The sequence below is a fragment of the Osmerus eperlanus genome, chromosome 26 (genome assembly GCF_963692335.1).
Source record: "Osmerus eperlanus chromosome 26, fOsmEpe2.1, whole genome shotgun sequence".
Lineage (NCBI taxonomy): Eukaryota > Metazoa > Chordata > Actinopteri > Osmeriformes > Osmeridae > Osmerus > Osmerus eperlanus.
In genome coordinates this window covers 3,214,508-3,228,755 of record NC_085043.1, presented here as the reverse complement: position 1 = coordinate 3,228,755, position 14,248 = coordinate 3,214,508, and the positions used below count along the sequence as shown (strand labels likewise).

General features: G+C 41.0%; 1 protein-coding gene across 1 annotated transcript in view; it reads left to right on the top strand.

Annotated features, from left to right (window-relative positions):
• Positions 1 to 14,248, top strand: part of nwd1 (NACHT and WD repeat domain containing 1) — a 138,409-nt gene that overhangs the window by 14,203 nt on the left and 109,958 nt on the right. Inside the window, exons 2-6 of the mRNA XM_062452661.1 lie at positions 7,179 to 7,295; positions 7,393 to 7,747; positions 7,967 to 9,278; positions 9,402 to 9,605; positions 9,763 to 9,922. Coding sequence (XP_062308645.1) covers positions 7,179 to 7,295; positions 7,393 to 7,747; positions 7,967 to 9,278; positions 9,402 to 9,605; positions 9,763 to 9,922 — 2,148 coding nt within the window. The remainder of the gene's footprint in view (positions 1 to 7,178; positions 7,296 to 7,392; positions 7,748 to 7,966; positions 9,279 to 9,401; positions 9,606 to 9,762; positions 9,923 to 14,248) is intronic.

Here is a 14,248-nt window from a genome sequence, read left to right as displayed (position 1 = left end):
TAAATTATATTCCAAATTCAGTCTTTTATTTATTAAAGCTATGTTTCTGCATATGAGAAAATTGATGACCAATGACATGCTGGGGCTGAGCTGCACATGAATTACATGCATTGTCTACATTTATACGTGCTGGGTGCAACATTTAATATTGTGTGTGATTGAAATTCATGTAGACTATGACTACATTGCAAAAGTGTCAGAACTGAGAGCAGTCCTATGTGATCCATCTCTGGGTAAACCACTATATTGCACTCTGATCCGTTGTCCTGCGACCAAAGAGCGACTTAACGGCAACTTAACCCATGGTACCAAAATTAACGTATCCAGCCGACCAAGGTACAACGTCACGGCAACGTTGTCCACGGGACCAAAAAATTACGTAACCAGCCGACCAAGGTACGACGTCGCGGCAACGTTGCCCACGGGTCTAAAAATAACGTAAGCAGCCGACCAAGGTACGACGTCGCGGCAACGTTGCCCACGGGTCTAAAAATAACGTAACCAGCCGACCAAGGTACGACGTCGCGGCAACGTTGCCCACGGGTCTAAAAATAACGTAACCAGCCAACCAAGGTACGACGTCGTGGCAACGTTGTCCATGGGACCAACTGGCAACATTCCCTTTATAACGTTGCTACAACGTTGCCACGACGTTGCCAGAAGGTAAAGTCGCGGGTTACCAACTGAGCACTTACTGGCAACATTGCCGCAACGTCATGTGTTAGCTGGGTAACCCCCTTTGAAACAAGCTATTGTAACAACGTTGTCACCGGCAGTATTTCAGATGGAATCGCGATTCAAACAGTACCATCTGCTAACTGAAAATATGCCCCCAAAAACATAAATAAGCTTGACATCTATTTAGGGAGAATTGGCTAATTCAAAAGAGCTTTTCTACGACCAAGCTAGTTGCGGTGGCTAGCCAAACTTCACTGAGTGAGGAGATTGTTTGAAAGCGCCGGAAATTAGAACGTTTCTTTTTACATAAAGTTAAGGCTGTGCCACTGAAGCCAGCAACGCACCACACAAGCTTGAGTTTAAATACATTATTTAATGTTACATTACTTACTGTACATGCAAGTCTTGATTTGCTTAAATGTACATGTATGATGCTGCTAGTACACCACGGCACGATACTCGCTGTGCAACAGCACATCTATGCACGTTGTATCCATGTGTCGTTGCTAACGTGTGCTGACGTTGTGACGTAGGCTAGCACTGATACCCTTTGTTGACACAAGGCACTTTTTGCCACAAAAACTTAGTAAAAAAAAAAAAGAAAGTTCAGCCTAAATTGTGGAACGGAACGTAAATCCCAACAGAAGCAACGCAATCGTGACCAAGACGAACATTTTGACACCGACGTTGTCTATGTAGTCCAAATATTTACTGATCCTTAGGGGTGGGAAAATAATAATAATAAGATATGTCAGCGAACAAAGGTTATGCCCTTGCCGAAGACAAAGCACACCCAATAATAAGATATATGTGAGAGAACAAAGGTTGTGCCCTTTTATGAATAGAAATGGCAGACCTTTGGTCAGCTTTGGGACAAAGGTTAAGAAATAGTTGACATTTCAATGTCAAATTGCATGAAATTGCACATAGTACTACTTCAGAATGATGTCATCTCGAAGCCAATAAGGTTTGAAAAACCATCAGTCAAAATGATATTTGATTTATTGACACAAAGATATTGAGGCAATGTGGACATTTACATAAATACAGCCATTTTGTATTGCATTTCTTATTCCATTTCACCCTATATAGACACATCTGCCCACACACAACTTCCATCCATGCTGTTTCCCTCTCTCCCAGCACAGGTCATGCCAAGGCAGAAATGCTGCGGCGGCCGCATGAGGTTTAGAGGTAGTCCAAAAACATGCCTCGCACAATTGACACATTTTAACCACAGTACTCTTTTCAAACTTTCCCCAAGATGGCTGAAAATCCACAGATATTGTAACTGTTCTTGAGTTGATCTCTTTCCAGAATCTCAGGCCAGTCAATGCACAATTAACAATAGTCATGTGGGCAACTGGGCTGTCATGGGAATAGCCTATGGCAGTACAGCAGCCAACTCTCTGGTCCCATTAAAATACACAACATGCACAATCAAGGTGACCAACAAGATTATATTAACTGATAAACACTAACATTACAAACATCTAACTGAACAAACACCACAACTGAAATCCCTCGCACGGCTGTTGTAACCGCACTATTTTCCACAAGTCTTTGCCTATTTGACATACCGCACTGCATGCTGGGTACCCAAGGGGCGCTGACGCTGATTATCTAGCTGTGCTCCGACTGTGTGATTTGAGTATTAGCTCTGGTCAGCTTTGGGACAAAGGTTAAGAAACGGTTGACATTTCAAGGTGAAATTGCACATGGTATTTCAGAATGATGACATCCTGTTTAACTAAACAGATAATCAAAATTATGACAGGCCAAAAGACTGTGGCTGGATTTGAACCTGTGACCTTGCCCCTTGCAGTGCACTGCCTTAGCCTACTGAGCTATTCTCAGTGTTGAGAACAAATGTGGTCAGTTACTGTATAGAAAAGTAAGCTATTTGTCCTGTGGCAAGCATTATAAGATGTGGCTGAAGTTTAAACAGCTGTAATTCAGTGATCTTTTGAGATATCAAGGCAGGGGCAGGCAGGGCAGGCCAGCTGGATGAAGCTGTCTTGGGGGCAGGGCTGAAGAGAAGCTGTCCAGCTAGAGAGGGGTAGTCCAGCAAGGGGTCTGTGTTGCTCTCAGCATCCTCTGTCGCATCCTCTGTTACACTTAGCATCCTCTGTTGTTGCTCTCAGCATGCTCTGTTGCACTCTGTTGAGCAGGCCTCTGCATGACCTGTAAAAGTGAAGACAGGGTCCATGTCAGTGGTGAAAAATGAAGCTTTTTCCATCTACACTTGATACAGACTTCAGTTATGACTGTGAAATGCAGTGGCACTACGTGAACTTGAATCCAAATGTGTTGGAGACCCATGCAAAGTCACTCAAAACACTGGTTCGATTCCAGGCTCTAGCAAGAGTATTTAGCTCTAAACTGGTCAATATACACATCTGACCAAAGACCAGCTTGACCCTTGCCTGTAAACAGTGATTCTGACTGTCAGAGACCTTTAAATAGCTTGACCTAGTGAAATTGGCAAAACTAGCCTAGCTAACGTAGGTCGTTTTCTCAGGGCATATGACGAATGAAACAGACTCGCCTTGAAACATCCGAGATACTGTCTATCTTTAGCAGGCTCTTGTCTACAAAAAACAGTCCTCCCTGACGTTTTTGGGGTTGAATTGAGTGAAATACAAAATTGTTTACACACTGCCAGTGGGCGAGCCGAGTCTGACTCTGAGGCTAACGTCAAAACAATGTACAGTATCCCCGGGACGCAGTCTCACTCCACTTGCACGTTTTGCACAAATCACAAAAAAAACATCTGGCTAAAAGCACAATTCCCACATCTCTTGAAGGCTGCCCTGCTCGTCTTTTTTGGTGTAGACCGGACTGTAAAATGGTGAATTTATGAACATGATACGACCAAAGCATGGCTGCCGCCTAAGCCTATGCGGTCTCCCTTGCGTCCGAACTCACTCCAATTACAAAGACTTTCACGACCCAAATCACAATTCTGAGCCTACAGGTCTGTGGGGAATCACTTGTTCTCCTAAAAGCTGCCTTCCTCTACCTTTTTGATGAAGAATTCGCCGAGATGCTAAATGATTCACAAATTATAAACACAGAGGGAAAAAGCTAGCTACTTTTCGAGTTCGGTTTTCCATCACTTCAAACTCACGATCTAAAGGTATCAAAGTGCCCAAACCTTCACCATAATTCAAGAGTAGTGTACTTTCACGTAGGGATGGGTATATGGCACTGACGCATCGATGCTTGTGTCGCAAAACCAATACGCACAGTTTCGAAAAAGTGTTTTGGAGCTTGTATCAAATTACGAAACCACGTGATAGATGACGTTCAATGCTTCAAACGTCACAAACTGGTTCGAAGTTTTGCCGCTCTTCTGAACCAGAGCCATAGAGGGAACGAAGCCACCGCTTCTTTTTAAAGACAAATCTCACATTGCCAGAGAAGCAGCACCAGGCATCGCTCGAGTTTCTTCCATCAGTCATTATTATTTAGCCAAATCCGTATTGTAATAATTATAAATCCGTGCACTTGAGTGTTGTGTTATTTTATTGAAATGAAACTTAACATGATAGGACTAGGTAGGTCTATACAGTGCCCAGAAAACAAATGTTGGTGATTCGTCAACATTGTCAACAGTAATAATAATTTGTAAAAATAAAGTCCCCCCAGTTCACAATAGGCCTACATATCACAAATGTTAAGAATAAGAAAAAATCTGTGTAATCTAGTTTAATTGATATAAAAACCGTATCGTATAAAGTCCGTCCACCCGCATTGACAAGTAACGGCTTTTTCGGTGGTGTAGCTGGTTAAAACGTTGTACGACAACGTATTGATAATGCGAATCTAGATACCCGAGTTCGCGCCCCAGTGCAGGGAACCTCGGAAAATATTCTTTAACTTTTACTGTGAGAAAATGACATAATTCTAACGGCCTACAGATGTATCACAACATTTTAATGTGTGAGCACTAATATCGGATAAAATCGACACATGTAGCCTTAATTAAAATATTAAATAACGTAGGGTAGTCTACCGTCGGAGACAACCACTACGCCTCATTAAGCCAGTTTAAACGGCTGCTAGATGACGCTGTTCATTTTCAATGCGCCGATAGTTCGGCTCTTTGGGCCGGCACAATCCGGAAGAAACCACCAAAGCTTCACAAGGCATCGTTCGCCCATCCATACTTTCACGAACCCAATCAGTGATTCTAGCTAAAAATGTGTAAAAATAGGACTTACCGAACGTGGCTGCCTCCAACACGGCTATCAGGCGATTCCAGTTGAAAACAACAACGGCCGCCGAAAAAGAATGTATATTCGTAACGGCGAGCTGCGATTAGAAGCGAAATGAAACAGGGGCTAAAAACCGAGCTTGTGCGTGTGTCAAGTAGGGTGAAGTAGATTTTTTGTTTGTTGTTTATTTAGGAGGAAACCCTAAATACTAACAAAAACATTAGGTTTCCTCCTACAGGAGGAACCCTAATAAGAATACTAACAAAAACAATGGGTTTCCTCCTACCGGAGGAACCCTAATAATAGTATTAATAGGAATATTAACAAAAACAATAGGTTTCCTCCTACCGGAAGAACCCTAATAATACCAACAATTACAATAGGGTTCCTAATAATATAATTCACAGAGAGTACAAGAAGTTAAATCAATTACAACAATCAATCAAAGTTTATTGTCGCATACACCAACATCTACGCAGTAGACAGTAGATACAAATAACAGAGTAACATAGTAACATATACCATAAATAACATTTAACACTATAACATAACACTATAACATTAACAAGTAACAACAACACAAGAAGAACTAGCAGCAGTTTAAAATGTGAAGAAATTAGGAATATTAAATTAAGTTAAAAATGAAAAATTTTGCAAATATATGTACAAAGTGTGGTTGTATGAGTGGGGGAGCAGAAAGTGAATTGTGATGGCGACGGTTCAGTGGATCAAAGTTGCTGATTCAGAAGCCTTACAGCCTGGGGGGAAAAGCTGTTTAAGTCTGGTAGTCCGTGTTCGGATGCAACTAACCAATAAGAGCAACAAGTACCTCAATAAGAGTCATTGTGTTCCTGGAGGAAACTAAACTGCGTCTATGACGTTGACTAAAAAACATAATTACCTCCGCTAATAAAAGTTTGATCATTGATGTGGATGATTCACATCAAAATGCCAAAACCCAAACGGGAAATTCTATTGAAAATAATCTTTAATTATTTTAATCTGCCACCACTTAATAACTTATGTTAAACTTGAGGGTGTCAAACGAACGACAAAATCACTAAGGAAATGCATGTCACCCTCTGTATATGGTTAATATTGCACGCAGCACAGATTATTTACCACAGATGAAATATATACTCGCTGTGCAACTACAAGATTGGCATGGGAAAATGCAATTGTCTCTGTGAGCCTGACTCTGGCTCATCCATGATGCACAGGAGGCATGTTTCTTAATTTTGAGTTTTACATCGGACCATTTCTTCTTAATTTCTGCCATGGTCCAGTTTTCCGAACCCACAGAATTTACGGCCCTAGTGACAGTTTTCCACTCCGCCGACTTTCTTTTGTTGCCAATACCTGATGACAGGCCACCAAACAGGACACATTTCCTCGCCTCCACCTCTGTTGTTATAACCTCGATCTCACAGCCATTTTAATTCAGACAAAGAAATGACCTCGGGCGCATTTATAGACCATCTGCATATTCATTTATGGGAGGAGGCAAGGCGGGGTCAGTGGCTCATTCACGTGCGGTCAGTCTCACGTTGATTGTGATTCATATAGGAAAGGTGCGCAGGACCTGCCGTACGACCGGTTTTATACATGTGAATATTTCTGTGCGTAGGTTCTTTTCAAGTTTTGGCCGTACGCCATCTTCTGGTATGTAAGCTGCGCAATCTTTTATACATGAGGCCCCTGGTGTCGACAAACAAGTCAGAATTGAAGTAGGCTAAGAAAACAAAACTAAAGAAAGTTTCTAAATAATAGGCCAACCGATCATCTTATTTTTACTCAAACATAATAACAACATGAGTCCAACGTATTAAAGGCCTATTACATGAAGCTCAAAAAATAGGATTCGCGAAAAAATTGGCCTGCCGCATGCTCGCATTAACTAATGATGTCCCTACCAAAGCTGATATCAAACTGCAATGTCTGAATGTCAGTTTACACACCTACTGGCCTCCTCTCCTTATCATATTGGGAACAATGAATGAATGAATAAATACATGAATAAATACATGAATAAATAAATACAAATAAGTACACAAATAAATACATAAATAAATGTAAATTATAAGTAACTATTGATTGACAATTGTGCATTCATTAATTCATTTATTTCTGTCTAAATGTGGACATTTATTTATTCATTAATTCATTTCTAAATAGGGCTGGTTTGGTCCTCCATACTGAATGAGAGCTACATATAATAGCTATTTTATTGTTTGATCATGTAGTTTTGTTTTAGAAAATTCCAACACTGTTCTTTTGAAGGTTGTGGATATGGAATGGGGAGTCCTGGACACTATCTCAACTGACCACATGACCACAGAATTGTGCCTCAGGGAGATTGAGGTTTGCAAGCAACTGTCAGCTGGTCCAAGTTTCATTGTGAGTATTCAGTTCATAGAATTGTTACTGACGAGTTAAGGTTTTCTTGGGATTTTAACAGATTAGTCTTTTGTGGGGTTTTTTCTTGGTTATAAAGGCTCTGCTCGGGAACAGGTATGGTCATCGTTCTATACCTCGTGTCATCCCAGAAAAAACATTTGAGATGCTCTTGTCCAAAGTATCAAGGGATCAAGAAGGGCTGAAACTTCTAAACCAATGGTTCTTCAAAGATAACAATGCCCTCCCACCCGAATATGTACTTCAGCCAATAACAAACAATTTAACACACTACAAAGACCTTCGACCTGAGAGTAAGCAGCAGCGGGAAAAAGATATATCTTCCTGGCGCCACATAGAGAGCCAACTATTGCAACTCCTACGCACTGCTGCCATACAGGCTGAGAAAGATGGGGATATCATGACTGAGCAGAAACATCAGTTCTTCAGATCGGGTTAGTCTCTGAATATTATGAAAAAGACAAGACCGTTTTTAAGTTAAGTAAGAAATTGTTACAAAACATTCTATGCCATATTGTTTTTCTGTGAGGACCATACTTTCTCTTGACTAAGCATGACTCATTTCAGGTTATTAGCTCTAGATTTTAATGTGTGCTGTATACAGAATGCTAGTATTTAATAAACCAATTGTATACATTGTCTCTCATTTCCAGAAACAGAAACTGAGATTGAAGAGGGTCTGAGAGGGCAGGACAGTAGCACTTCAGCCATTATCTTTGTGCGGGAGCTCCCTAGTAAGCACACTAAGGAAATGAGGCCCAAACATCTGTCCCAATATTTAGACGTGACCCCAGATGGTCTATTGGACACAGAAGCCCAGGACCTTCTTGCAGTCCTCAAGTCTCGCCTCTACGCTTCTTTGACAGGCATCATCAACTTGCACTGTGTGGAGCTGAACAAGGGTGCCATTGACTCTAAACATAAGGAGCATGCCCTTTACCTCGACAGCATGTGTGAGCAGTTTGTCTGCCAAATCAAGAAAAGTGTCTCAAGTGAGACCTGGTCTTCAGGGGGTCTGGGATTGGAGGGGAAGAGGGTTAATGGGGAGAGGAGCAGGGGAAAAGTTGAGGAAAACTGGACCTGGGTGATTGAGGACATTTATTGTCATACAGCATTGTGCAATGCTATGTGTGCTAGGTTCTGTGGCAGGGAGGGGCTTCTGGGTAAGATGTGCCTGGCCATGTGGGAATCAAGCAACACATACCACGGACCATTTGTTGTTCATGGAGATGTAGGGGTGGGCAAGACAGCATTTCTTTGTAAGTTAGTGCAGGAGATGCGCAACGTCTTGGACCCCGGGGCTGTTGTGGTATTCAGGTTGATAGGCATGGGGCATCCACCCAGACCAGATGTGGATTATGTCCTCCATAGCATCTGTATCCAGATTTGCACAGCCTTCAGTTTGCCACAGCCAAAACCACAAATTGCCGATATACATCAGGAGCTGGTACTATTCTTCCACTTTCTTTTAGACAAGGTTTCCCAACAAGGCAACACGTTGCTTCTCATACTTGACTCCCTGGACCAACTGTCTGAGGTCAACCATGCTCACAAACTGTATTGGTTACCCAAAGACATCCCACCCCATGTTCATTTGGTGGTCTCCACTACAAATCAAAATTCCCTTGATCTTCTCAAAATGAATGAGGCAATTTTCTTTGAGGTAGAGCCACTGTTATTTACTGAAGCTGAAGAGATCATGGACACCTACATGAGAGCTTTGCAACGAACCCTCACCCCAGAACAGAGAGAGGCAGTACTTTGTAGCTTTGAAAAGTGTGGTAGACCCCTGCAGCTGATGCTGATACTTGAGGTTGCTAAACAATGGCCATCCTATAAGCCTTTGACAGAGCAAAATCTGTATAGTAACCCACAGGAAGTGATGTCACATGTGTTTCTTGGTCTGGAGGAGAGGCATGGAAAGCAACTTGTTGGTGCTACCTTAGGATACATAATTTCAGCGAGGTAGGAAAACACACTCAATCTAAGATATTTTATTTGATATTTGGATAATTGACATTCCTGATTCTATTAGAATGGGACATTTTAATTGATTAAAGCAGCAATCCTGTTATTTCAATTTATTAGGAATGGATTGTCAGAGGCAGAACTTCAGGACATCCTGTCACTTGATGACAATGTCCTAGATGAACTCTATCAGCACTTTCTCCCACTTAACAACAAAGTCATCCGCCTGCCTTTTCTACTATGGGCTCGTCTCAGACATGACCTAGGAGACCTAATAGTGGAGAGACAGGCCCATGGTATGAAGATACTCAGATTCCAGCACAGGTAAAGATAGCTTTATCACAAACGGTTTTGAGGGTGAACAAAGGCCTGTTTGCTTAAGTTTTTTGTACTCTTGTGTGCACTCATGGGTAAAGTAATTATGGCTATGTTAAAGTGTGCTTCTCTTTGTGTTGCATAAATGCTTGTAATTTATTTTTAGGCAAGTAACTGAGATGGTGCGGGAAAGGTACCTGAGTGCAGAACTGCAACTTCAAAGACACAAGATCTTGGCAGAGAACTTTCTGGGTCACTGGAGCCAAGGCAAACTCAAACCTCTCATGCTGTCATCTACTAAGGTGCCAGTGGTTTCTGACCGAAAGGTATCTCCACACCAACTTTAGTAGGATTAGCAATGGCACAAATTAGAATTGTGAAATACATGCGATGCTCATTTAAAGTCATATCATTACAAATTAATTCATATAAAATGTACTAATACATCCCATTTCCTATTAAATATTTGTACTTTCCATGAAATAGTTGCTCAAAGGGGTGTTTATGAGGGAGGGAGGGAGGGAGGGAGGGAAGGAGGAAAGGAGGGATCAATACTGATGAGTGACGCATTGATACTTTAAACAGTGATGCTGGGAACTTCGAATATACAGTTGGACTCGGTTTGATCAACAGCTTTGATGTGGAAGTTATACTGACAAAATCAACTTGAACTAGAAAGGCATTTCCTGCTGAAAATGCGTTGGAATGCTGAAAGACGAAATTATTTTTCTTAAATTGCAGAAAATACAGAAATGAGAAAATACCCGCAAGCTGAAATGTATGTCAAAAATGTGTGAGTCACACAAAAGAGGCAGTGTGGAAACTGAACTGCATCATCTAACAACGCTAAGAGCTGAAATACAATGCGGGAGAAGCTGAAAGCTGAACTGTTAAACAGAAGAAGAAGTAGGCCTAGGCTAGCTAGTCATAAAAAGAATATTATAGTCTTAACAGCTGAAATTATAGTTGGGATAGTAATAGCAGTAGCAGATGTGTGCATTGAGTGCGTTTACTCGGCTTTCTTAGTAGGATTCAATGTGTTGATTGAATGAAACATACAGCAGTAGGGCCGATACAGGAAGACACAGCGACACTTTGTTGCTGAAGGATGATGGTGTCCGTGGAGCATACAACGATTAATAAAAAGAATCATGTAGACGTGCTTATTGAGTAATCGCATAACTAATTACACATGTAAACGTAGTAATCGTATGGCATAAACCGACAATTGCTAGTAATCGTGTTTCTCATGGTCAAGTAAACGCACTCAGTGGCGTAGTAGAATAAAACAGTTCCATTAGCAATAGAAGTAAAAGAGATATTAGCAGCACCTGCAGAGTCACCTCTTGTAAATTGTATTAGGTTGAAATACTATCAAACTCTGTCTTGTGACTCCACTAATCAGCTAATACCAATCACCTGCCTGAGACTGAGTGGTGCGTGTCTGTCGTTGCCACGGTGATGGTGCAGCTATGATTGCTAACGCGCTGAGGGCAGAGAATAACAGAAATATAGCTAGAATCCACACCTCAAACAAGTTAACCTAGACGCAAAACTATACGTCCAATCCAAAACCAAAAAATTTTCCGAGCCCCGAGACTGCCAAAACCAGAGATGTCCTTTATATTTCTGTGCGGTCAGAAATACGACTCTACCGGCAGTTTCAAAATCTTGTTCTTTTTGCTTTCTCTGACGATTTTGTCACCAGATTTGCATTGGTCTCTATGGGGCGAGAGTTGGACTTTGTCTCGCTTTCGTGGGGCTCTGAACAAATGTGTACGTCTGTTGGATTTAACAGACAACTGTCTACGACCAGCACAAAATTAGCTATCTATTGATCCAAAAATGAAGCATGAAGAGCGAAAATTGTGGCAATGCTGGCAAACTATAAATATTTTTTCAACGACATCCGAAGCTGCCCTCCACTCTAAGCGTTTCAGTCTGCACTCTAGGGTTTCACATACACACCCATGTAAATATCAGAAACGGCTTGAAAAAGTCATGAAACATAATCAGTGATATTGAAAAAAGTTGAATAGATATCAAAAAACGGAATTATTTAAAAATAAATTAGGGTTTTGTCAACATTTTAATGTTTAAATGGTGGCTCTAGCTTAAAGATTGAGGAAGAAGAAGGATTTGGAAGTTGAAGAAGTTTAAAGAAGTTTGAGAGGATTTGAAAGAACTCCATTGGAAACCCATGTTAAAAATATTATGAATATTGATTTATATTAATTCAAGCATAAGAGGTACAAAGCTGAAAAGTCATAGCACCCATGGCCTGAAACTGCTGAATTTTATGATAGCTGAACGGTTTTAATAGCTGAAGATTTGAAGGCGCTGAAAGGTGTCTTGGAAGAAATAGAAGAAGAAGATGCTTGAATAAAGATTCAAAGAATAATACTTGGAATGCTGAAGCAGCATTCCAACAACTAGAGAGGGTACAATTTCTGGGGAAATTGTGGGGTGTGCCTGCGTCAGTTGCAGAGGGGTCAGTTTTTTACTGACATTTTTACAACTGATATTTATGTATATTTTATATAAAAATGCATACTTATAATTTATAAAGACTACATATATTTAAAAGCATACATTTGTTGCTGCTCATTTACAACTCAAAATACTAAGAGTCAAGTGTAGAATGAAACAGTTGTCTTCTCATTTCCCCTGCAAGAGGGAATGGTGATCGGCTATATAGCAGCCTCATAGTTGAATGAGAACGAATAAATTGGGAAGTCCGGTGTAAAAATTGTCCTAATCTCTGATTTAAACGTCCCTTAAGTATTTCCCTTCGAGTGATATTTTCAGGAATTTAGCCTACTCATATTGCATTCATTCATTAATAAAGAACCTCCTTTGAAGCTTATTCTAACAACGTTGTCACCGGCAGTATCTCAGATGGAATCGCGATTCAAACATAACGTAAATAACTAGGAATTTGCCCTGTCCAAGATGGCGGCCACATTTCTCGCGCCCAGCAGCCAATGCAGATTCCTAGTTGCGTAGCATCAGAATAAACAAGATGTCAGCACTGTGCAGCATATTCCTGCTCAAATCTGCGGACAATGGCAAACAGGGCTCGGGGGATTACTTTTCACAAGTAAGATTTAACATTACCATGTCCTGTGTCATAGCTACATGTTTGACCTTTACAGCAACGCAAACCACGTGAAAATCAGTTTGGTATTCAGTTCGATATTACACTGAGTGGAGCGGTTGCCCGTTCCAAGATGGCGGCCCCACGGCTCGTCAGCGCCAGTAGGCAATAGCGGTCAATGCGACGTCTACTCTTTATTATGTCTATGATGTCTATGGGGAGAACTCCCACTCGGGAAACTTCCGGGTTCGGAACTGGTTGCAGTTTCACTCTAGTTCCATGAGGGCACTAACGGTCCAGTGCAGAATGAATTGAGGTCTATGGAGCTATACCCCTCAAAATCCACTTTTCTCAGGATAACATTTTTTGTCTAGTAATTCGAATGTTGAATTCGAAAGGGGAGGCAAAAAAAAAGATGTTAGATTTTTTTAAAGTCGCTTTTTTTTCTTAAAAAGCCTTTTCAAATGTCAATGACGTCATACACATCGTACGACCAGAGATACTGCTTTACGGCAAGCTCTGGTCACTTCCTTTTTTCTCTCGAGGCATCGACAACACAGCTGACAGTCACTTGTCAATACACATGCTAGAAAGAGTTTTGGCTTGCTTATGTTGTTGCTAATGTTGCTAATGCTCTGACATTCTGGTTCCACTTCGGATATCTGGTCATAGTCAATCCTTCACTAACCAATCAGCATTCATTAGCAGAATGCTAGCGTGTTATGGGCAACAACGACTCACCCTGTAAGAAATCAAAAGGACATAAATACTCGTTCATTCAACTTTTGACCTATAATCCATGTTGAACATGCACAAACTACAATCAAATCTGAGATTTCTCAATGACAATCAGGCTAAATTTAGCCATTTAGGTCCATAGCGATCACCCCCATTGGAACTCATGTGTAACTGCAACAACATTTGGTACAATGGGGCTTAATAGGGAGTGGACAGGCTCTCCTTAAACAGGCTCTGGTAAATCTATAGTTAGCCTAGCTATCTACCAGAAGTTAACGAGCTGCTAAACTAATGTTCTGCTACAGGTAGTCACGCGTGTTTGACTGTGGCTAGCAAGTTAGCCACCGTTAGCTTCACTTTTCGCCACAAAAACTTAATTTCAACCTAAACCGTGCAACGGAAAGTAAATAAAAATACAAGCAACGCAATCGCTACCAAGACAAATCTTTTGACAACGACATTGTCTATGTAGTCCAAATATTGAGGGATCCTTAAGTGTGGGAAAATAAATAATAACTAGAGAGGGTACAATTTCTGGGGGAATTGTAGGGTGTGCTTGCTTGCGTCGGTTGCACAGGGGTCCGTTTTTAACCCATTTGATCCCGAATTTTTTCCAGACATAAAAATATCCAAATCATGTGTCATTAGTAACCCTTTGAAACAATTAATCATTATTTTTGTTTTTTTCCAAGGAAAAGTAGGTGAAAAAGTATGTTTTATGGTCGGTCACAATTGTGACCGGTGGGATAGTGTGTTGTATATTGATGTAACATATTCCTCCTATGCAGTTATCAAAATAACCCTATTCATGTCCATG